Here is a 25,610-nt window from a genome sequence, read left to right as displayed (position 1 = left end):
TGAGAGGGGAAAGCTAACACTAGAAGGAGAGGGGACACAGTGGGCAGGTGCTGAACAGGCCACAGAGGAAAAGATGGACATGGAAAGAGAAGAAATGTCAAATGGACTGGAGACCCTAGAAAGAGCAGAAGATGGGACTCAGGGCTAGGGGAATAGAGAAGAAGATGACTGGGAATTGGGGATTGAGGTGGGGAGTGTTGGGGGGGGGGGGACTATGGATGGGAAAGGTGGAGAGAGACTTTTTGAGGTGATAGTCAGGATCTGGCGATTTGTAGGTAAGAGTGAGCGTGTGTTGATGGGTTGGGAGAATGAGTGAGCGTGTGAAATGGGGGGGAGGGGGGTAAGAGAGGGGATGAAATGCGGGGAAAGGCTGAGACAATGTGAATGACCTGGTAGAATGGAGAGAGGATGAGAGACACTGATGAGGGTCCTGAAGAGGGTATCAGAGGAAGGGGATGGGTCAAAAAGGTGGTGAAAGAGGCAATACGAATGGTGGTAGAGAGTAAGATTAAAAGCATAGCGTGGATGCAAGAGAAGAATGGAGAGACAGGGATGGAGTTGGGACTGGTGAGGGAATGAGAGCTAGTGCAGGGTAGGTGAGGGCTGAGAGGGAATGTGCAGAGGATATAGAGCAGACTGGATGGACTGCCATCATCCACTATGTTACTATGAAATGGAGGACTAAGGAAAGAGACAAAAGGAGCAAAGGGAGTGCTGGAGAGGGGATGAGAGGGAGATGGAAAAAGCCAGTAGGCAGATGAAAGGCGAAAAAGGAGTCTAAAAAGGGAGTGAGAAAAAGAGAAAATTAGAGTAAAATCAAATAGGTAAATAAAGGCAGAGAAGAGAAGAGTGGGAAAAATATAGATCAGCGACAAACACATGTAGAGAAGGAAAAGAAGACAACAGAAAAGAAATGGAAATAATTTTGAAGACTGGCACAAGGGGTCAAGGAAGGAGAGAGGTTCTGCATGTGGGGCAAGGAGGGAGAAATGTGCTGGACAGAGAGATCAGTTAGGGAAGAGAGAGATCCAATGAGGTGGGTGAAGAGAAGGGGTGCGGAAAGTGAAAGAGGCACTGGACGGGAGGGGGAGGGAGGAGACAGGTTCCAGGACCTGTAGGGAAAGGAGGAGGAGGAGGAGAGACAATAACAGAGAGGAAAATGAGTGAAATATTGCACATAAAGGGAAGGGCAGAGGGGAGACAGGTTCCACATTTAGGGAAGGGAAGAGGGGAAGCAGGCTCCACATTTAGGGAAGGGAAGAGGGGAGGCAGGCTCCACATTTAGGGAAGGGAAGAGGGGAGGCAGGCTCCACATTTAGGGAAGGGAAGGAAAAATAAAACAGATTTGAGGAGACAGAGAAATTGATGAAAATTGAACGCGAAACAGACATAGGGCAAGAGGCGAGAAAAGAAACTGCAAATGGAAAGAAGGTCCTGGAAACAGAGTTAAGAGAACAGACACAGGAAAGCAGAACCAAAGAGTGAGAACTAGATGATTGGAATAATAAAATCACCAGACCACAAAGGTATGAAAAATGATTTTATTTTCAGTTTAGTGATTGAATTATGAGAATGTACATCTGTTGGCTTTACTTGCACTATACAGTTATACAGTCTTTCTATTTTTCTGGCATTGAACAACATGCAGAGTACGGAATCTCTGGTTTTAGTTTTTGTCTGCATGTTTTTTGCGGATCCTTATTTTTATCAGGTGAGAGTCATGTTCTGCATCTGCAACTGAGATGAAGGATTCTGCTGGCATGTGGTGTCTATGTACAGATCTGTAATAGACCGTCTTGCTCCAGTTTCCCAGTGGCAGATATATTTGGTGCTCTAATGTATTTCAGTAGCATAATTAACTGAAATAACTATTTCTGAAGGTTACAGATACAGGTGAGGATGGAATGGATCTTAGCGGGATGGGCGGGTATGGATTAGATTCCTGTGGTATGTCATGACTATATTTTTGCCTTGAAAGTATGCTACAAGTTGAAAAAGGTTGAAAATCACTGCTCTAAACAATTAGACTGCTCTTCCAATTTCAAAATACCTTCAGCTATGAACATTCCTCAGATATAATTGCATGTTTGGTCTAAGAAATGGGTTCATTTCTAAATTCTAGTTACCCTAAAATTGCCAAAGAGGCGGCTCTATAAGGATCTTAATGATTATTCCTGAACTATTGCAGTATTTAAAAAAAGAAAATGCACAGTCTAGAAATGAATCATCCTAAATCTACCTTTTCCTTTGAAATGTTCAGCTTGCTTCCAATTGCTTCTGCCATCTTCAGTCTGCTTCCTTGTTTGGGTAGCATGGCCGTAAAACAATCTAAAGCCTGCCAATGACAAAGTACATACCAGCGAATGAAGTGTGAATATAATGCTATCAAAATGACTACTACTACTGGTTCATACACAGAACTGTACAATGATAGTAAAATACTCCAGTAGATTAAGTCCCTGCCCCCCAAAAGCCTGCAATTTAAGTATGCACCTGAGGTAAAGGGTCATGGTTTTGATATACCTAATGGGAAACAAAGTAATTTTATAAAGGACACAAGCAGTGCCAGAAGCAAAACTGGGATATGAACCCTGGCTCCCCCCCGGTCCTCATACCACTGCTCTAACCAATACGCCACTCTTCCTCCTCAGTGCAGGAAGTGACATCTAATAGCCACTGCCAAAAGCAGTGCAATACCGAACTGACTGGCAACTGCCTAAAGATAAACAAGGCCAGGATGACTTGTAGCAATCCCAATCCCAAGATGAATAAATGATAAAGAATTATCAAGTACAGAGAGTTCTCAAGTTAGGGATGTTAAATGACAAAGCCACACTGCTAAGGCCAAGGAAGTTTAAACCAACTGGACAGCATTACTCCACCTCTATCTGTACTCTATTAGGATCAGATCATCCTATGGGTAAAAACCATTCTGAATGACAATAATGAGCTGAAAATCAAACATATAAACGGCGAGTGACCATACTCACTCGCAAATGCGCAGTAGAGACCTTCTCTGCCCCGCCCCCATGTCAATACGTGATGACGGGGGGGCGGAACACAGAGGGTCTGTACTGCGCATTGCTGAGGGAGGGACACCGCCGTCTAACGCTCCCCCCACCCGATTCGCCGCCGCCACCCACCTTCTACCCGGTCGGGCCCTCGCTCCACTATTGAAACAGCGAGGGTCCGGGAACGCAGCACTGAGCTCTGCTGAGCTGCCGACATCGCCCTTCCTTCTTCTTCTCTGCCTCTGTCCCGCCCTCGACGACGTTACGTCACACGAGGGCAGGACAGGCAGAGAAGAAGAACGAAGGCCGACGTCGGCAGCTCAGCAGAGCTCAGTGCTGCGTTCCCGGACCCTCGCTGTTTCAATAGCGGAGCGAGGGCCCGGCCGGGTGGAAGGTGGGTGGTGACGGCTCGGTGGGGGGGCGCGAACTCGGAGGGGGAGGGGCAGCGGTGGGGGCGGGCCTTTCAACCCCCCTTCCTATAATAGCCTGTTTTTACGGGCTCAAAGGCTAGTCAACTTAATAATCGAGCCTCTGCCCCTAATGGCAAAAACAATATTTTTTTCTTCTAATGGAGAGGAGGAAAAGACCTCAAATGTCCTCGCTAGACGGCAAGTATGAAAACTTAAAGCCAGCTCATATTGGATTCCGGTCATATCATTGGTCAAAAACATCCCGTGATAAACTCTTCATTATTTTTATCTTCTTATTTTTTGGTTCTTCCTGTGACCAATGATATGACTGAAAATTAGTCCTTACCTGATAATTTTCCTTCCATTATTCCCAACAGATCAATCCAGACTAGTAGATTATGTCCCTCTACCAGCAGGTGGAGATATTGAGAACTTCAGAGGTTTACTATATGTGGACATGTGCAGCCACCTTAACCTCAATATTGTCGACAGCAAAGCAATGGAAGAAGAAATTTAACATGTAAACCCTTCTCCGGCCTCTAAAAAGCCCAATTAGGCTCCTCCTCCACCACTCCTGCGGCAGGAAGCATTCAAAGTGAAAAACTGTAGCTTGTTGGATGACCTTGTGTGGTTGTTGTTAGTGCTGTGCTTTCTTTCAACAAAGGGTGGGCCTCTGGATTGAGACTAATGGAAAGAAAATTATCAGGTAAGGACTAATTTTACCTTCCATAGCGTCCTGCAGATCAATCCAGATGAGTGGGATGTACCAAAGCAGTCCACCACCAGGGTGGAACACTAGAACCCCTGAAGACAGGTGCGCCATGGTCTAGTAGCCCGCAGCAAACAACCACAGATGCTGATGCAGATGGCAAAAACAAAACAAAACAGCAGCCATCCCGAAACAACCCAATGCTACCACAGAAGAAACGACCCCAGGAAGAAAGTGCAACAATCCCTTGACCAGACAAGGAGAAGGTCATAAGAAAGAGAAGGCCAAGGCCAGAGGACCACAAAGCTAGCCTGAAGCCAGTCCTAGGAAGCACCACCACGACCAAGTCAGCCTCACAGATTCCCCACACAGGGAATCAGACACGATAAACCATCTGTATGGACCCCTGTGTCACTGAGGTTCACACGGGAAGGGCACACAGAAACGGAGCCAGCAGCAAAGGTGCAACAGTAAAGGTGCCAAGCAATGGAACGTATCCATCCTTTGTAGTGGAGCACAAGGAAAGAAGAAGAGCAGAGCTGACAGCACGGCATGAACAGCTCAGAGAGGAACCCTAAGGAGAGCTCCCCATGGCAAGTCGGAATCCCGATCTGCGAACCAAGAAGCAATCAGGAGTCAGCAGTACAGGAGAACACTCATGTCTAGACCCGCCACTGGAAGAGGGGAAAGAGTCTCAAGACAGACAAGACCCCCCCCCCCCCCCCCCCCCCCCCCATCCACCCCACGTGGGCAACATGAAGGGACAGAATTCAGTACTACAGCTGCATGCACGACAAGAGCCGTTGTCAGGCCAACTGGCAAGCTTTTGTACAGTCCGCCAGCCAGTGATGGAGGCCAACGCAACAGACCATGCCGGAGCAAGGATAACAGACAGAGTCAACCTCCCAGGGCAGAAATGCCAGACTGAGTCGGAACCATGGAAGCAAGCTCCAGGAGCCAGACATACGGCCGGAGACATGGATGGAAACACCAACTACACCTGCAGACAGCATAGCAGGACAAGACCCTACAGCCAAAGATGGAACTAGTCCAAGTGCAACGAGTGATGCCAGAATGAAGGCATGCTCGGCTGCCTGTACAGAGGTCAGCAGAAGGCCAGCGCAAAGAACTAGATTCGGGGAAAGATCAATCAATGACAGAGCTAGGACAAAGCCCGATGGCCAAAACTGGAGATCGGTAAGACTCCGTGGATGGAAGAGGAGCAAGGAAGAATTCCACGGACGCAGCCAGAGCAAAGTCAGAACCGGGCGAGGGTCCACGAGCAGAGCCAGAGCTCATCATAGCTCCACATCCAAAGCTGGAGCTAGGCAAAGCTCCACATATGGAATCATAGCTAGGCAAGGCTCAACAAAGATGGAGCTAGGCCCAGCCTCAGGGCAACAGCCAGCACTAGGCAAGCCTTCGCAACCGGAACCATAGTCGTAGCAAGCCAAGGCTCGAGGCCCAAAGTTGGAGCAAAGGTATTAGCTGATCTGCCAATAGTTGTGCATGTACAATAGCTACAAAATGTTCTCCCAAAGCACAAGCACATGCAGGAGCACTTCTCACAAACTGCAGCTTACAATAATATAAATTAGTGGCCCACACTTTCTATATGAAGACTGAAGACCCTCTCCCGCTTACATATGTTGCCATATAAAAAATACTGTACACAATACACAAAACTTCCGTAGCTCTGCTTAAGACTGAAGTTTTGTTCTAGGTCCACTGTTTTTACTTGTAACATAGTAACATAAATAGTAGTAGTAGTAGTAACATAGTAAAATAGTAGATGACGGCAGAAAAAGACCTGCACGGTCCATCCAGTCTGCCCAACAAGATAAACTCATATGTGCTACTTTTTGTGTATACCTTACCTTGATTTGTACCTGTCCTTTTCAGGGCACAGACCGTATAAGTCTGCCCAGCACTATCCCCGCCTCCCAACCACCAGCCCCGCCTCCCATCACCGGTTCTGGCACAGACTGTATAAGTCTGCCCAGCACTATCCCCGCCTCCCAACCACCATCCCTGCCTCCCACCACCGGCTCTGGCACAGACCGTATAAGTCTGCCCAGCACCATCTCCGCCTCCCGCCACCGGCTCTGCCACCCAATCTCGGCTAAGCTCCTTAGGATCCATTCCTTCTGAACAGGATTCCTTTATGTTTATCCCACGCATGTTTGAATTCCGTTACTGTTTTCGTTTCCACCACCTCCCACGGGTGGGCATTCCAAGCATCCACTACTCTCTCCGTGAAAAAATACTTCCTGACATTTTTCTTGAGTCTGCCCCCCTTCAATCTCATTTCATGTCCTCTCGTTCTACCACCTTCGCATCTCCGGAAAAGGTTCGTTTGCAGATTAATACCTTTCAAATATTTGAACGTCTGTATCATATCACCCCTGTTTCTCCTTTCCTCCAGAGTATACATGTTCAGGTCAGCAAGTCTCTCCTCATACGTCTTGTAACGCAAATCCCATACCACTCTCGTAGCTTTTCTTTGCACTGCTTCAATTCTTTTTACATCCTTAACCAGATACGGCCTCCAAAACTGAACACAATACTCCAGGTGGGGCCTCATCAACGACTTATACAGGGGCATCATCACCCCCTGCTGGTCACACCTCTCTCTATACAGCCTAACAACCTTCTAGCTACGGCCACCGCCTTGTCACACTGTTTCGTCGTCTTCAAATCCTCAGATACTATCACCCCAAGATCCCTCTCCCCGTCCGTACTTATCAGACTCTCCCTGCCTAACACATATGTCTCCCGTGGATTTCTATTCCCTAAGTGCATCACTTTGCATTTCTTCGCATTGAATTTTAAACCATTCTCCTAGCTTCCGTAGGTCCTTTTTCATGCTTTCCACTCCCTCCGGGGTGTCCACTCTGTTACAGATCTTAGTATCATCCACAAATAGGCAAACTTTACCTTCTAACCCTTCGGCAATGCCACTCACAAATATATTGAACAGAATCGGCCCCAGCACTGATCCTTGAGGCACTCCACTACTCACCTTTCCCTCCTCCGAGCGAATTCCATTCATCACCACCCTCTGGCGTCTGTCCGTCAACCAGTTCCTAATCCAGTTCACCACTTCGGGTCCTATCTTCAGCCCATCCAGTTTATTTAAGAGCCTCCTGTGGGGAACTGTGTCAAAAGCTTTGCTGAAATCTAAGTAGATTACATTCATAGCTCGTCCATGATTCAATTCTCCTGTCACCCAATCAAAGAATTCAATGAGATTCGTTTGGCACGATTTCCCTTTGATAAAACCATGTTGTCTCGGATCTTGCAACTTATTGGCTTCCAGGAAATTCACTATCCTTTCCTTCAGCATTGCTTCCATTACTTTTCCAATAACCGAAGTGAGGCTTACCAGCCTGTATTTTCCAGCTTCTTCCCTATCACCACTTTTGTGAAGAGGGACCACATCCGCCGTTCTCCAATCCCTCGGAACTTCTCCCATCTGCAAGGATATATTAAACAAATCTTTAAGAGGACCCGCCAGAACCTCTCTGAGCTCCCTCAATATCCTAGGGTGGATCCCATCCGGTCCCATGGCTTTGTGCACCTTTAGCTTTTCAAGTTGTTCATACACACTCTACTTGTGTTAGGACATACTAGATGAAGTTTTCCACATGCCAAAAATAATTGTGTTTCCAGTGATGGGGAAATGGTGCTTAAATGTCTAACAACCCACTGAAGAATGCTATACAGAAAAATCTAAAATAATGAAATCTCACTGGCAGGCTGAGGGTGCATAGCACACTAGGCTCTTCACACATATGAAAGAATCATGGAAAGCTACAAAGACACACCATATTAAATGCATGAGGTTACAGGTTAGTGATTTGCCTTATTTGTTTTTAAGCAGAATGAGAGAGATTAACACATACCTCCTGAAAGACATTTAGAGCAGTATCTGGAGAAGAACTGTCAAAGTTGTGAACAATCCTGTTGCACCATTTCAGTAAATCCCTGAGAGATAGGACACAATCCAGTCAGTACTAAGCAAGGAAACAAGATAAAGCAAAGGAAAAAAAAAATACCCACCCCCCTTAGCTCCTCTCAGAGTTAAGTGCGTATGTGCACGAGCGCATGGCCATGTATGTGAAGTTGCTGTTTTGGGCAGACACTATCACCTGCCACTTCTCATCGCCCAAACTGAAATATCTTGATAATTTTGTTTAAGCTATGGCATTTATTCATTATGTTTTACTAGCAAAAATAAATAAGTCTTTGCAGCAGTTTTTATTCACTACTGTCAGAAGATGGATCAAGGATCCCATTCCCTGGGCCTGAAAAAGAAAGTAAGAAAGGTTGCCACAGTCACCCAGTTTGTAGATCCCATCCTCCAGGCCCAAAAAAGGAAACATAGTATAAATGCAACAACAACAGATAAGCCCTATATAAACTCACCAGCTGCCACTTTTATGGCTACAATACCAGTAGCAGCAAAATGGAAAAATTAATATACCACACATATTAACATGATGGGAACTGTAAATGTTACTGAACATCAGTTATGATGAAAAACTTCAGTAAAAACAATTTAGAAGATGAGCACGAGTGGCCACCAAGCTCCTGCTACTGAAGTCTGCATACCTGTGATGTGAGTGAGGAAGAAGCATTTACAGTAAGTGATCATGTTGAGAAAATACAAATAAATAAATCAAAGGAGAAATTAGGTCCTACCTGCTAATTTGCTTTCCTTTACTCCCTCTGGACAAGCCCAGAATGACTGTTGGGTTATGCACACCTACTCGCAGGTGGAGACTGAGAAGACTGATTTCGAGGCAGCCAATAAGAGCCATGCTCAGCTCTCTGGAAACCTCAGTATTCACATAGCAAAACAAAAGGAAAGACAAAAACCAGACATCTGTGCGCCAGTCAGTTCATACAGCCACCTACAAACAAAAAGACCTTGCTGGCCACTATCGAAAATTTTGACTACTAAGTCAGCAATATCAGTAATGTGCTTATGTACAACCGCGTAGTAATTTGTCTCTTTGCGACTACAAACATCTCTCTCTCTCCCCCCCCCCCCCCCCCATATCTCTCTCTCAAAAAAATGTTTAATTTATCTTATGTTTTAAATCAAATACCTTCCCACAGAGACAAGAGCGAATGGAACTAATATAGCCACAAAACCATCGCTAAGAACAAATCAGATACCGAATAGGGAGGTATCTTCACTGGTCCGGAGTGACTAAAGGAAAGCAAATTAGCAGGTAGAACCTAATTTCTCCTTCCTTAGCATCCCTCCGGACCAGCCCAGAATGACTGTTGGGAAATACCAGAACAGTAAACTACGGGAGGGACCAAACAAGAAACACTGCCAGATCCCCCCAGGGGCGTAGCCACGGGCGGGCCTGGACGGGCCTGGGCCCAGCCACTTTCCCTCCAGGCCCGCCCATCCATGATCCCACATCCCCACCGTTCCGGAGCGCTGAAATTTGAAGCAGCGCTGTGCTCCGCATGCCTCGCTCGACGACGCCGGTCATAGTCGCGCCGCTGCGGGTTAGATGCGCTTCGCCGAGCCGCCACTTAAGTTCAGCCGGCACAAGAAGAAAAACAAGCGCGGGGCTGCGCCGCTGCAGGCATGCGCTGTCGGCTGTGCCTGTCCTCTGCTCCCGGAACGAGAAATTGACGTCAGCGGGGGCAGAGGATGGGAGAGCTGACAGTGCATGAGTGAAGGCTGCTGCGGGCGGCCCCGCACTTGTTTTTCTTCTTGTCTTGACGCTGCTGCTGCTGTGGGCGGCCCCGCACTTGTTTTTCTTCTTGTCTTGACGCTGCTGCTGCAGAGGGCCAGAGTGAGACAGGAAACGTGGCTGGTAGGGGAAGGGTGTCTGAGAGAGCAGAGGGGAGAGAAAAAAAAAAAAGAAGAGGACGCTGGAGAGTACAGAAAGAGAGAGCGAGAGATGGGGAGAGAGGGGGCATGGAAAAGAGCAGGGGGGAGCAAGAGAGAGATGGGGAGAGAACATGGAAAAGAGCAGGGGAGAGAAAGAGGGGAGAGCCAGAGAGAGATGGGGAGAGAAGGGACATGGAAAAGAGCAGGGGAGAGCCAGAAAGAGATAGGGAGAGAAAGAGGGGACATGGAAAAGAGCAGGGGAGACACAGGCTGGTGGGGAGGGGAACAAAGGGGGATACCCTGACTGGTCAGATGGAGAGACAAAGAGGAGAAATGCTGGATAAAAGGAGGGTGAAAGAGGAAAAATGCTAGAAGGAGGGGCAGAAAGAGGGAAGACGCTGGATGGAAGGGTAGGAAGAGAAAGAGGAAAACCACTGGTAGGATGGTGGGGAGAGAGAGGACATGCTGAATGGAAAAGGGTAGAGAGATAACTGTCTAGAAGGAAGGGGAGATAGATGGAGACAATGGATGGAAGGATTGGGAGAGGGTAATAGGTGGAAGGATGGAGAGAGAATGAGGGATGACACTGGATGGAAGGGTAGGAGAGAAAGAGGGAAGATGCTGGATAGAAGGTTAGGGAGAGAGAGGAGACGCTGGATTCAGAGAGAGGGAGAGACACTGAAAGGATGGGGAGAGAAAGGGGGAGAGGATAAAGTTAATGAAAGACTGCAGAATAAGAGGAAGGGGCATGGGGAGAACAAAAGTGAGGAAAAAATGAAAAGGGATAGGTAGATGAAGTAAAAAGAGGGAAATTAAAGAATGGATAGTAAGATCGGATGAAAGTTCCGGAGCGTGGCGCTGCCTGAAATGAATGGCGGCTCCCGCTCAACTGCCTATCCAGGACTCCAGTCCAGCCCACCACCAAGTGCACGCCATGCAGTGCATGTTTTACAGGAGGGTTGCGGAGCGGAGGTGAGGAGTACGAGCCTGGCCCTGGAAGGTTCTTCTTCATGATTCGACATTATTTTGAGGCGAGCCCAGCAGCAATAGGAGCCAGTAATAAAAATTTAAATACTTTTTTTTCATCATAATTTTTAACATTGTGTGACGTGTGCTGTGTAAATTGTATTAAATTGAGCTAGCTGGGGCCTGCTGCCTGCCTGGGGCTGGTGGTCACTATTAAAATTTATTGTTGGGGAATTTCTGGGTTGGGATGGGCTCCTCATTGCCCTAGATAATATAGGTGGGTACTATATATGTATATATATATATATATATATATAGTGCCCACCCATATTAGCTCTGGGCCCAGCCAAATTATCAGGTCTGGCTACACCACTGGATCCCCCTAACTGAAAACAGAGACTCAGCACACCTGGACATCTGTCCAACAATACCAAACAAGGAAAGAAGCCTAGAATATGTCTCGTCAGAGTCACCAGAGAACACTCCACTTATTCAGAGGCCTGACCCCTTTCCGAACGAGTAGAAGGGAGAAACTGTGCAAAGAGACAGAAGCAAAAGATCTGTCAAATCAACAAAGAATAGATTCAAGAGATACCTCTGGTGTTAATCACTCTCCCCCTATCACGCAGAAGCAGCTACTACATAGTCTGCCCTGCCAACCCCCTCGAGGAATGAAGTGCCTGCAAAACTCCAGACAGATCCTAGAATGACGACAACAGACTGGAAATATGAAAGAACAACCGGGAAACTGGTGCACTTTACATTCGCAAGGGCCCAAGCCACAGAAAGGAGGAGAGAGAGAGAGAGAGAGCACATCTAGGCCCCCTAACTCATCTATGAAATGGCTCTGAAGAAAGAGGTGAGAGAGAAGAGCGCAAAGGAAGAAGAAGCAGAGCGAAAATAAACTAAGAGTGAAAGCACAAAGAGTAAAGAAAGTCATTCAGGGGATGAAAGAAGCAAACAGCGTTGCAAAAACCACACAGCCTCAGAAAGATTCGCAGAGAGCCACTCAAGGGGCAACCTGAAAGAAGCTAGCATGGCCACCTGACTGAATGGGAAGCCAAGATTATTCCCCCAGCCCAAAACACTCAAGTATATGTGGCACCACAAAACAGCAGCAGACAAGCCCATGGGTATACGAGTGATCTCCAAGGCATGCCAAACTAAGACAAAAGCCAAAGAAGTAGAGCATTGACAGAAGCAAGCACCTGAGCTAACCCATCAGGAGAAAATCGCCACTGTCTGAACAGGCCCATCAGAGACAAGGCAGAAGGCATCAAGAAGCTGTACAGGACAGTCGGACCCAGAAAGAACTGTGGATTTGACGAACCACTGAAACTATTGATTCAAAGAACCACAGAATATGGCCCAGGAAACCAAACTGAAAACACGAGATGCAGGAACTGTGCTTTTCCATCTCCCAAGAAAATCTGAAGCCTAACGAAGGCAAGGAACGAAAAGAAAAACCTACAGGAATCTGTCTGGCGCACAAGAAAGACTCATAGAACCTCTACACAGCCAAGCCAGCTTCTCCGACAGATGAGAATAGATATTCAGGGGCCTCCCTGACTGACCACTGCCGTGTTCCCGAAGAGGTGAAACGTGTAATGTCCCAGACAAACCATTCCAACCCTGGAACCACAACCGCAATCTCAGCTGAACCAAGGCAAGAGACTGGCAATACAGAGAAATTGGGCTCCCACTGGCAACTGAGAAGCCAAGATGGGAAGCAAAACAGGGTAAGGAAGGCTTGCCTGCTTGTCAGCCCATCTACCAAACTACCTGCTTATCAGCCCATTGACTTACCTGCTCACTAGCCCATCAACTTGCCTACACCTCAGCCCCATCGTCGTGCTTGCTTACCTGCCCATCAACTACCTGCCTGCCTTCAAGCAGCACATCTACCTCCCTTCCTCTCCCCAGCCTACCTGCCTGCCTGCTGCCTACCATTCCAATTCTAAGCCTCCAATCCAGCTTTCCCGCTCTATTTGCTTAACACCTCAGTCGCTACATATACACCTGTAATACCCCAATCACTACTTATGGCCCCTTTACACATGCTCTTCATTGCTCTGTCCCTTCCTAATCTTTTTCCCCTCTCCCTACCACTGTCTACCGCTGGAACTCACTGCCCACCCATGTCCTCTCCCGTCCTGCTCACTACTGCAATACCCTACTCACCCCCGTCCCTCACCACCTCTCCTGTCCCCCTCCTCCTTCCTGCTCTCAACCTTCAACGCTTCCTTCCTGCCATTAACCCATACCCATTAAGTGCATCCCATCTTTGTCGCCCTACCTCCCCCCACCCTCCTCCGCACTCTCTTGCTCCTCCTCCTGCTATCCGTGGAAGACATCAATCCCAATCCAGGTCCCCCTCACCTGTCCTCGTCGTAGCCATGCAAACGATTCCGGGATGTCTCCAATCTCATCTGTATTCCTCTCACCCCCTCCCCCCTCTTCTCTCCCCTTCTCATGTGCCCTATGGAATGCCCGCTCGGTCTGCAACAAACTTCCCTTCACCCACGATCTCTTCATCTCTCGTTCCCTTCAACTGCTCGCCCTAACTGAAACCTGGCTCTCCCCTGATGATTCTGCCTCAGTCACGGCCCTATGCCATGGAGGTTCTCTCTTCTCCAACACTCCCCGCCCAGTTGGCCGCGGTGGAGGAGTCTGGTTACTACTCTCGCCCTCCTGTAGTTTCCAACCCCTCCTCCTACTGCAGTCTCTCTGCTTCTCATCCTTTGAAGCCCACTCCATCCGTCTATTCTACCCGTTGCCACTCAGAGTGGCAGTCATTTACCACCCCCCTGATAAATCCCTCTCTTCCTTCCTCACCGACTTCGATGCCTGGCTTTCCGTTTTTTGAACCCTCATCTCCGTCCCTCATTCTCGGAGACTAACATACACGCTGATGACCCATCCGACTCTCACGCTTCTCAGTTCCTCACTCTAACATCCTCCTTCAACCTCCAGCTGTGCTCCACCACCCCTACTCACCAAAATGGCCATTGACTTGACCTCGTCCTCTCCTCTTCCGGCTCACCCTCCAATTTCCACGCCTCAGCTCGTCCTCTCTCTGATCATCACCTGATCACCTTCACACTTCTTCACCCCTTCCCTCAGCCCCGCCCAACATTAACCACTACTTCCAGGAATCTCCAGGCTATTGACCCTCCCACCTTATCCTCTAGTATTTCTAATCTCCTCCCCTTCATCATGTCCTCCGAGTCTGTTGACAAGGCTCGCTTACAATGTCACTCTCTCCTCTGCTCTGGACACCCTCACACCATCCATCTCCCGTCCCACAAGGCGTACTGATCCCCAGCCCTGATTGACCCCTTGCATCCGTTACCTTCGCTCCTGCGCCCGTTCTGCTGAACGCCTCTGGAGGAAATCTCGCACCCATTCAGATTTCCTTCATTACAAATTCATGCTATCCTCCTTCCAGTCCTCCCTATTCCTTGCCAAACAGGACTATTACACCCAATTGACTAATTCTCTCAGCTCCAACCCTCGTCGTCTCTTCGCCACCCTTAACTCCCTCCTCAAAGTGCCCTCCGCTCCCACCCACCCCCCCCCTCCCCTCAATCTCTCCTCAATCACTGGTTGACTACTTCCGCGACAAGGTGCAAAAGATCAACCTTGAGCTCACTACCAAGCCACCTGATAGGGAGAGTCCGATAGGTACGGGAAGAGAGAGGGATCTTGGGGTGATAGTATCTGAGGATTTGAAGGCGACGAAACAGTGTGACAAGGGGGTGGCCGTAGCTAGAAGGTTGTTAGGCTGTATTGAGAGAGGTGTGACCAGCAGAAGAAAGGGGGTGTTGATGCCCCTGTATAAGTCGTTGGTGAGGCCCCACCTGGAGTATTGTGTTCAGTTTTGGAGGCCGTATCTGGTTAAGGATGTAAAAAGAATTGAAGCGGTGCAAAGAAAAGCTACGAGAATGGTATGGGATTTGCATTACAAGACGTATGAGAGACTTGCTGAACTAAACATGTATACACTCTGGAGGAAAGGAGAAACAGGGGTGATATGATACAGACGTTCAAATATTTGAAAGATATTAATCCGCAAACGAACCTTTTCCGGTCATGGGAAGATGGTAGAACGAGAGGACATGAAATGAGATTGAAGGGGGCAGACAAGAAAAATGTCAGGAAGTATTTTTTCACGGAGAGAGTAGTGGATGCTTGGAATGCCCTCCCGCGGGAGGTGGTAACATAGTAGATGACGGCAGAAAAAGACCTGCACGGTCCATCCAGTCTGCCCAAGAAGATAAATTCATATGTGCTACTTTTTTTATTTTACTGTCCTCTTTAGGGCACAGACCGTACAAGTCTGGCGAGCCCTATCCCCGCCTCCCAACCACCAACCCCGCTTCCCACCACCAGCTCTGGCACAGACTGTATACGTCTGCCCAGCATTATCCCTGCCTCCCACCACCGGCTCTGGCACAGACCGTATAAGTCTGCCCAGCACTAGCCCCGCCTCCCAACCACCAGCCCCGGCACAGACCGTATAAGTCTGCCCAGCACTAGCCCCACCTCCCAACCACTAGCTCTGCCACCCATTCTAGGGTAAGCTCCTGAGAATCCCTTCCTTCTGTACAGGATTCCTTTATGTTTATCCCACGCATGTTTGAATTCCATTACCATTTTCATCTCCACCACCTCCGTGTAAAAGCTCATGGTGGATCATGAGCTTTTACTTTACTTACTGGACACGTGGTGGAAATGAAAACGGTAACGGAATTCAAACATGCGTGGGATAAGCATAAAGGAATCCTGTGCCGAAGGAATGGATCCTCAGGAGCTTAGTCAAGATCGGGAGGCGGGGCTGGTGGTAGGGAGGCGGGGATAGTGCTGGGAAGACTTATACGGTCTGTGCCAGAGCCGGTGGTGGGAAGCAGGGATAGTGCTGGGCAGACTTGTACGGTCTGTGCCAGAGCCGGTGGTGGGGAGGCGGGGCTGGTGGTTGGGAGGCGAGGATAGAGCTGGGCAGACTTATACGGTCTGTGCCAGAGCCAGTGGTTGGGAGGCGGGGCTGGTGGTTGGGAGGCGAGGATAGAGCTGGGCAGACTTATACGGTCTGTGCCAGAGCCAGTGGTTGGGAGGCAGGGCAGACTTATACGGTCTGTGCCCTGAAGAGCACAGGTACAAATCAAAGTAGGGTATACACAAAAAGTAGCACATATGAGTTATCTTGTTGGGCAGACTGGATGGACCGTGCAGGTCTTTTTCTGCCGTCATCTACTATGTTACTATGTTACCTCTTCCTCTTCATCCTTCAACCCTCTCCCTCAACCAACCAACCCAGGCCTCTTTCTCCTCCTTTCCTGATATCACCGAGGAGGAAACCGCCCACCTTCTTTCCTCCTCGAAATGCACCACTTGTTCCTCTGATCCCATCCCCACCAACTTACTTAACACCATCCCTCATATACTGTCACCCCCCCCATCTGTCATATCCTCAACCTCTCCCTCTCCACTGCAACTGTCCCTGACACCTTCAAGCACACCGTAGTCACACCTCTCCTCAAAAAACTATCACTTGACCCTACCTGTCCCTCCAACTACCGCCCCATCGCCCTCCTACCCTTCCTCTCCAAGATACTTGAGCGCGCCGTTCACAGCCGCTACCTTGATTTTCTTTCCTCTCATGCCATCCTCGATCCGCGTCAATCCAGTTTTCGCCCTCTACACTCGACAGAAACGACACTCTCTAAAGTCTGTAATGACCTGTTCCTTGCCAAATCCAGAGGCCACTACTCCATCCTCATCCTCCTTGATCTATCCGCTGCTTTTGATACTGTCAATCATGATTTACTTCTTGCCATAATGTCCTCATTTGGGTTCCAGGGTTCTGTCCTCTCCTGGTTCTCCTCCTCTCTCTCCCACCGCACCTTCAGAGTACAATCTCATGGATCTTCCTCCACCCCATCCCGCTCTCTGTTGGAGTTCCCCAGGGATCTGTCCTTGGACCCCTTTCTTTTTTCAATCTACACCTCTTCCCTGGGCTCACTGATCATCTCATGGTTTCCAGTATCATCTTTATGCTGATGACACACAACTGTATCTCTCCACACCAGACATCACCGCGGAGACCCAGGCCAAGGTATCGGCCTGCTTATCCGACATTGCTGCATGGATGTCCAACTGCCACCTGAAACTGAACATGGCCAAGACCAAGCTCATCGTCTTTCCACCAAAACCCACTTCTCCTCTTCCTCCCCGTCTCATCTGCCTGCAACCTCGGAGTCATCTTCGACTCCTCCCTCTCCTTCTCTGCACATATCCAGCAGATAGCCAAGACCTGTCGCTTCTTTCTCTTTAACATCAGCAAAATTTGCCCTTTCCTTTCTGAAAACACCACCCGAACTCTCATCCACGCTCTCATTACCTCTCGCCTTGACTACTGCAACCTACTGCTCACTGGCCTCCCACTTAACCATCTATCCCTCCTTCAATCCATTCAGAACTCTGCTGCTCGTCTTATATTCCACCTGAACCGATATACTCACATCACCCCTCTCCTTAGGTCACTTCACTGGCTTCCGATCAGATACCGCATAAAGTTCAAGCTTCTCCTTCTTACCTACAAATGCACTCAGTCTGCAGCCCCCTCATTACCTCTCTACCCTCATCTCCCCTTATGTTCCCGCCCGAAACCTCCGCTCAAAGGACAAATCCGTCCTCTCAGTACCCTTCTCCACCACCGCCAACTCCAGGCTCCGCCCTTTCTGCCTCGCCTCACCCTATGCTTGGAATAAACTTCCTAAGCCCTTACGCCATGCCCCCTCCCTAACCATCTTCAAATCCTTGCTCAAAGCCCACCTCTTCAATATTGCTTTCTGCACCTAACCTTTATACCTATTCAGGAAATCTAAACTGCCCCAATTTGACTGCCCCTACATTTGTCCTTTAGATTGTAAGCTCCTTGAGCAGGGACTGTCCTTCTGTGTTAAATTGTACAGCGCTACGCAACCATAGTAGCACTTTAGAAATGTTAAGTAGTAGTAGTAGTGAATGAAGGCTAGGCAGAACTCCCTCAGTCCTGACAACCTCTAAGTCACAATAGAGTTGTTGGAGGGAAAGCAGCTGAGTTCCCAGGAGGAAAGCAACCCCTTGACTCAGAACTCTTGGGAAAGAACAGATACAGGAAGCTAACTGCCCTTTAGAGATGAAGAAAATCAACAACTCTGCGAATCCCACCGGATTAAATCTGCATAAATGCCTAACACCTTATGTTGGAAAGTCCCAACTCATTACAAAGCCACCAGGAATCTTGTAGGATTCAGGAAAAAAAAAGAAAAATCAAAAATAGCAGCAAATAATGTGGCTGACAGAGAATGAAAGATGTAATGGTTTGCCTGGTGCGTCCTTCCCGCCCTGTAGGATCTCACCCAGGCAGGGTTAAACAGAGTAGAGGAAGAACGTAAGAGAAATGCTGAAGATAGCAACGTCTTGCGAGGCTAAGCCATGCGAGAAAACTGTCATAGGAGACTGTGAGGACTCACGATAGCATGCTGAGAAAAGCACCGTCAAGCCTCTGTATAATTGAGACTTAGAGGATCTCAGACAGCAAGAACAACAAGAAGGCAGAAAGCTGCTTTAAATGCTGAGAGAAATGAAGTCACAAAGGAGAAGAAAAATGATAAACAACTAGAGAAAGTGAATGCAAGCTGTGATAGCTAGAAATCCCCTGTCAACGCCTTGGGAAAGGTTGCCGATTCCAAACAAAAGTGTAAACCATGAGCCCACAAAAATGCTTTGGTTTGAAATGATAGCTATAAATCCCCTGCCAACGCCTAGAGAAAGGCTACTGATACTCCAGGTATGGAGAGAAACAAAATTGGAAACCATGATCTCACTAAAATGGTTTGAGTTGAAACTGTCAATGCAAAATACACTTAACAGCAAATAACAAGCATTACATGTATTCCTCTAAGTATGAAATATTGAAGGAGACCTGCCCCAAGTATACAGTACGAGAAACTGTAGAAGAATAAAAGATAAGCATTATGGTTCCCCAAGGCTAAGAGAAGGCCTAACTAAGAACAGCCCCAGAGATACAGAAAATATGAGAAACTGAGATGCTGTCATACGTTTGTTTGGGTTTTTTTGTTTTTATTTCCCAGATGTAACAGAATAAGAGTACAAACCTTAAACCATCCACTATGCTATGGGGAACGTAACAACGTAACAGATAGTGCTTCGCTACCTATCTCAGTTAAGGAAAAATCAGATCTTACCTGCTAATTTGCTTTCCTTTAGTCCCTCTGGACTGGCCCAGAATGTGACTGATGGTACTGGTAATGGAGGGATCTGGGCTGGTCCGGAGGGACTAAAGGAAAGCAAATTAGCAGGTAAGACCTAATTGCTCCTTCCTTAGCGTCCCTCCGCACTGGCCCTGAATGCGACTGATGAGATGTAACAGAGCAGTACATTTAAGGGAGGGACCCTAACAATCTGGCTCCAAAAACCGCATCTGGACAACACTACACATCCAGCCTGTAATGTTTTGAAAAGAATCCAAGACCACCATGTCGCTGCCTTACATAAGTCCAAAGGAGGAACCAAAAAACACTTTGCCCATGATGTCACCTGCCCGCTGGTAGAATGGGCTTTCAGTCCCTCCAGAACTGGCTTCTTGGAAAGAAGAGTAAGCAGAAGCAATCATCTCTATAAGCCACCTAGAATTGGTGGGTTTAGACACTGCAAGTCCTTTGCGGGATCCCCCAATTAGAGGAAAAAGATGATCTAATCATCTAAACTCCTCAGTGGAGTGCAAATATTGTTTCAGAACTCTCTTGACATCCAGTTTATGCAGGTGGCACTGGTCTTCCGATCGAGAGAAGGAACCCAAGACTAGCAAAACTACTGTTTGTCTTAAATGAGATCTGGAAAGGACTTTCAGAAGGAAAGAAGGAGCAGGTCACAAAACCACCCACTCCTTAAGCCCCCCTCCCCTCCCAAAAAAAAGAGATCAGCAGGAAAACGCTTGTAATTCCTAGCAGAGTCAATGGCCGCCAAGAATATTGTCTTGAGTATCAAATACTTTTGAGAGCAAGCCGGGAAATGCTCAAAAGGAGATTTAATTAAGAACTGAGAGAACCAGGTTGAGATCCCAAGCTGGAAAAAAAAAAATCTACAAGGACAACAAATCGATACAGGAGGTGCCGATGCCAACGCAGCAGTCTCCTAGCAGCCCGTTCCACCAGCCCCGCAGCCTTCTCTGATGACAGCTCTCGACGAACGAATCCGGGCCTTGTTTCCAGAGCTTCTGGAGGGACTACTGCGACAGTCAGCTTCGGTGTCGGGGGTGCTTGTGCCTACTGTACCCATCTGCTGCAGCGGTGTCTGACCCTTCTCGGGTGGTGAGGTCTCCGACTGCGGCATCTGCGTAGACTACCACCCAGGTCGACTCCCCTTCGACATCGGTTGAGGGAGCTTCACCGCAGTCGGACCGGGCACCGGTCTCTCACCATCGCCACAGATTACATCGTTCCTCGGCGTCGAGGCAGGTCCAGTGTCGAAGCACCTTAACTCAGGTTTTATCCGACAGTGAGCAGGAGCGTTCGTGGGAGTCGAATGAGGATTCCAGGTACTTCTCTTCTGATGAGTCCTACGGGATTCCCTCTGAACCTTCCCCTCCACCAAAAAGGAGGCTATCTCCACCGGAGAGTCTGTCCTTCTCCTCTTTTTTTCCGGGAAATGGTTACGGCTATTTCCTTCCCTGTGGAGGTTGAGGATGAGCCCAGGACTCAGATGCCAAAGTCAAAAACGAAGTTCTTCCTGGGCCTGAGAGAGGAGCGAGCAGAAAACTGAACCGCACCTCACTGCGGGGAAAAAAAAAAGAACATGTGAGAACAAGCAGCCTGCTTGTCCTCAGAGAATTCAAGGTGCTATACAACAACCATATGAAGAAACAAATAGATTTCGATTTGGCATTATATAGAGACTAAAGAAAATATAACTTGTGTCTGTACATCAGTCAGATTCTGGAAGGCAAACAAGACACCGTCAGCAAGTAAGCTTTACTAGAAAAAAAAAAATTAGATTTTATCCTTGCAGCTTTCCGATTATAGAAAAAAAATTGAATCTTGTTCTCCCACCATTCAGACTGTAGAGAAAATATTGAATGTTTCCTCACCCCATTCAGATTACAGAGAAAATATCATCATACAGATGCTGGCCGTCAGAAGGGACCCAGTCAGAAAGGAATTATTACCCAGAGGTTGTTTTATTTACACTTTACATTTATATAGTATTAGAATCTGGAAGCCTCGATGCAAGGAAAGGGGTTGGCTGACATGCAAAATTCCTCCCACACTGGGAACCAAAAAACACAGCACAGGAGCCTCCCACTCCTGACAAAAACAAAACGTGGAAGTCTGTGCCCTGCATTGCCTCCACTATAAAGCAACTGAAAAGAAAGTAAGAGTCTGCCCCCTAACACTCAAACCTCTCATTCTGCAAGGGCTGTTCGTCCTTCACATTAGCAGCACAAAAAGCAGAGGAAATCTTCCCCCCTCCCCAGACAGTCCTCGCAGCACTGCCAAAGAGGCCGATGAATGAGAGCAGACCACTGCTAGAAAGGTCTGGGCTGCTCCTCTGCAGCGTCAAACCTATACAGAATGGCAGAGTTTCCCCACTTAAAACCAAGTGGTGCAGAAAGCAGCTAACGTCGCACTCAAAATCGTTACCACTGAAAACCACTTGAAACCGATAAGTCCACTTCCATTTTTTTTTTTTTAACAGAACCCTGCGGCTCCAAGCTGAATCAACGCCACACCAAATGAAAAAAAAACCCAGGCGGCAGTAAACACCTCACCACCAGAAGAAAAGAAAAAAAAACACTGGGACCTCTATCTGAAAGAAAGAGGGTCCCTACACAAACCCCAAGCCCCTGCAGGGAGTCAGCCACGACAGCAGACTATACCCATTGTACCCTCCTGCTGAAGAAACAGCAGGGCACTGTGAATTCTCTCTCTTTTAACATAGTGTACGTTCCCTGCGGCTCCACAAACTCCCTTCCCTCAGGAGTTGAGGCCAGCAACGGACCACAGTCCACTCGAGTCCACAGGCATACAGGGAAAATCTCAAGGATAGGAGGGAGGAGAGACCCAGCCACCCCCAAGGCATTAGAGAACCCCCGCGAGCCTCAGCCAGCAGATAACCAAAATAGGGCACAGATGTATAAGACACAAAAGAAAACTTCAATCTTTTTAGTCTGAGTAAAAAAAATATGTACTTCTACCTGATGGCTTAATTTGTCTACTCACTGCTTCACGAAAACCTCAACTCAAAAGTAGCCAGTACGTTCACATAAAGTACACAATATGTATTTTGTTTTGATGGGGGAAATAGTCTCAATAGTCACTGGCATATGCTGCTCAATAGCAGTTTAAAACACATGGAGATCCCGTCTGTGACTCAGATCATCACGGACCAAAAAACCTTTTCCTGCCTAGTTCTGCGTTTGCATTAACATTTATAATAATTTTTATAATAATTTTTCTTCTTTTATGTGATAGGGATATCCACCCTTTGCTATGTAGGAGATATACTGAAGTAGGCAAACATAATATTCAGCAACTGAGCATTCGACAGGTGCCAGTTTCACTACTGCTTTTTCAAGGGACCTGTGCCAATATGTGCCTGCTTGTGTGTCCTTCACTGTTACCGCCAAGATCAGCATATCCCAATAATTATTGAGACCATCTCCCCCATCAAAACAAAAAACATATTGTATCCTTATGTGAACGGAGTGTCTACTTCTACCTGAGCTAGCAGAAATTAGAAATTAAAAAAACAAAACAGACATTTTGAGAGCAAGGGGCTCACCTCATCTACCACCTGTTCCAGACTGAGAATACTGATGTTTCCAGGGGGCCGAGCACAGCTCTTATTGGCGGCCTCACAATCAGTCTTCTTAGTCTCCACCTGCTGGTAGGCATGCATAACCCAACAGTCATTCTGGGCAGGTCCTGAGGGACGCTAAAGAAACCCCCTTTTCAGTTATAGATTGCACCCACATGTTGCTTTAGATACAAACTTCCCCATCACATCAGGGCAATTTTAGCAAACCTGGATCGGACTGCTGATTTGCATGAATATGCTTTATCCTCTCTATCAGACAAATGATATATTACAAATAGGTCTTTGCATAAACCAAAGTAGTTCAGTGAATTTATTTCAGCTTATGCCTTCTCCTCCCTAACCACTTGCAAATGTTCTACCAAAACAATTTCAGCTCTCTTTGCCACCCAGGAAAGCGTGGGGAAAGGAAACCTCATAAGATACACAAAAAATCACTCCTGTGCTGGTAAAAGGGTCATCACTATAATGGCAAACACTTCCAACATGCTATGCATGAGTGAGCTTTGCTAGGTCTGTGTTCCCTATGCTAAAGAGCTTCAAGCTGAAGCACAAAGTTGCCTCAGTTCTTTTTAAGTTTAAACATGAATACTTCCTGTACTTTAAATCATATTTAATAAAATACCTATTTTATGAAAATTTGTATTTAATGTTAACCACCTGAGAGATAACCCTCTTCCTTCTAGGGTTGGCGCTTTCTCCTCTTTAATCTGCTCCAACATGGTGTCAGCTGCTTGCTCTCTTCCAACAGTATCACCATTTTGCCTCTGATGTTTGTCTCCAGTCAACTGAATGTAAATTTCTAGCAAGCGATCTGAGGTGACCTTAAGACTTGGGTATCTCTTCACAAGCACCTGTAGAGGCAAACAGAAGTATATATAGTGAAGTTGAACTACAACAGCAGCTAGTTGATGCAACTTGGAAACAGAATATCACTCAGAAAGACACTGCATATTACACAAATATGTGTAATATGTAATACTAGTAAACAAAGGCCCATTTCTGAGCGCAATGAAACGGGCGCTAGCAAGGGTTTCATGGCTGTATGGCTCGTCGCGGTTTTACCTGGTTTGTGGCGTGCACCGCTGCTGTTTCCGTTGTAGCTCTGTGTGGGTGGCGCGTGGCGGTTTTCGTGCCCCACCCTCGACGTCATCGCGTTTTGACGCAAGGGCCGAGCAGAGCTACAGTGTGGAAATCCGGAGTTTGTGGCCTGAGTAGATCGTTGGAGGTGAGAATCTGCTCCGCCCTCAATGTCATAACGTTTGACGCGAGGGCGGGGCCCACAGACTGATTTTCGTGGCTTCAGAGCTTCGAACATACGAACTGGCTTCAGTGACGTCAGCAGACAATAGAACGTTGAGGGTGAGTGTTATATATATATATATATATATATATATAGATGTAATATGAGCTTGTGAGTGGAGGAGTGGCCTAGTGGTTAGGGTGGTGGACTTTGGTCCTGGGGAACTGAGGAACTGAGTTCGATTCCCACTTCAGGCACAGGCAGCTCCTTGTGACTCTGGGCATGTCACTTAACCCTCCATTGCCCCATGTAAGCTGCATTGAGCCTGCCATGAGTGGAAAAGAGCGGGGTACAAACGTAACAAAAATAAATAAATAAACTCAGATTAGCAATGCAAGTGTTTTTTTCTTTTTTCTTTTAATACTACACAGAACTCTTATGTCTACAGTGGTGTGATTCGATACCATATTGAGTCTTCCGCATCTTGGGTCAGCAATGGGTGCAGCAGAGGCTGCATGAGCCATCCACAGGAGAATTTGGTGGAGAAGGGGGAAGCAAGTCATGGTGAATCAAAATACACACCTGGTGGCCACAAACCCATTATGTGCAATGACCAGACTAAGGACCATGGGAGAGGATCTATTAAAGCAAACAGGAGTACAGGCTGACCGAAAGACGACTCCAACACTGGAGATGGTGTGCAGTAATACTTTTATTGTTGCTGTTACAGAAGGACCCGACACGGTCCGTGTTTCAGCACAATAAAACGCCTACATCAGGGGACTGGTAGTAATTCTAAAAACATAGGAAAATAATATACAAATGTAATTTATATCTAAACACACAATTAGCACATAAGACATAAAAATATTATATATTATATATAATAAAAAGTAAAAATAATGATATCAATATGATTTTGGAAATTCTATTGCAAGCCTCATATATTGACACTAATTGGATGTTCCACATTATCATAATTTTTACTTTTATATAATGGTTTATTATTTATATATTATACATGCTGCTATGCTTCTTATATTTGTATGCCTGTATTCATGTTATGACGACACATTTTCATTCATATTTACATTTTCTTTTACCTGTTATTTATCTGTTGCCTGTTATGTGGTCTAGATTATCACATGCTAATTGTGTGTTTAGATATAAATGTATTACCGCACACCATTTTCAGTGTTGGATTCATCTTTCGGTCAGCCTCTACTCCTGATTGCTTGGATTTCCTGATGTAGAGGTTCTTCCCTGCCTTCAGGGGGTCTATTAATACATAGATAACTCCCAGTTAATTAGGAATTAAGGCTCAATGGTATTAATTTACTATCAATTCTACAGTTAGCAGATGCTTTAAACCAGTGATGGCGAACCTATGGCACGCGTGCCAGAGAGGGCTCACAGAGCCCTCTCCCTTGGCACGCACGCCGTCGCTGGTCCGCCCACTCTCCCTCCCTCCGAGTACCAAGCCGGCCTCCCTCGCTCCCTCCCTCTTCCAACCAAACATCAGTCCACCCGC

At 47.2% G+C, this 25,610-nt stretch overlaps 1 protein-coding gene across 1 annotated transcript in view; it reads right to left on the bottom strand.

Annotated features, from left to right (window-relative positions):
- MDN1 (midasin AAA ATPase 1) overlaps window positions 1–25,610 on the bottom strand; it is a 548,987-nt gene that overhangs the window by 439,871 nt on the left and 83,506 nt on the right. Inside the window, exons 10-12 of the mRNA XM_030199093.1 lie at window positions 23,497–23,690; window positions 8,036–8,117; window positions 2,240–2,335 (exon numbers count right to left, since the gene is read on the bottom strand). Coding sequence (XP_030054953.1) covers window positions 2,240–2,335; window positions 8,036–8,117; window positions 23,497–23,690 — 372 coding nt within the window. The remainder of the gene's footprint in view (window positions 1–2,239; window positions 2,336–8,035; window positions 8,118–23,496; window positions 23,691–25,610) is intronic.

This window comes from Microcaecilia unicolor, chromosome 3 (assembly GCF_901765095.1).
Source record: "Microcaecilia unicolor chromosome 3, aMicUni1.1, whole genome shotgun sequence".
NCBI classification, from domain to species: domain Eukaryota; kingdom Metazoa; phylum Chordata; class Amphibia; order Gymnophiona; family Siphonopidae; genus Microcaecilia; species Microcaecilia unicolor.
Note: the sequence above shows the minus strand (reverse complement) of the source record. Positions and strands in the feature narration are given on the sequence as shown.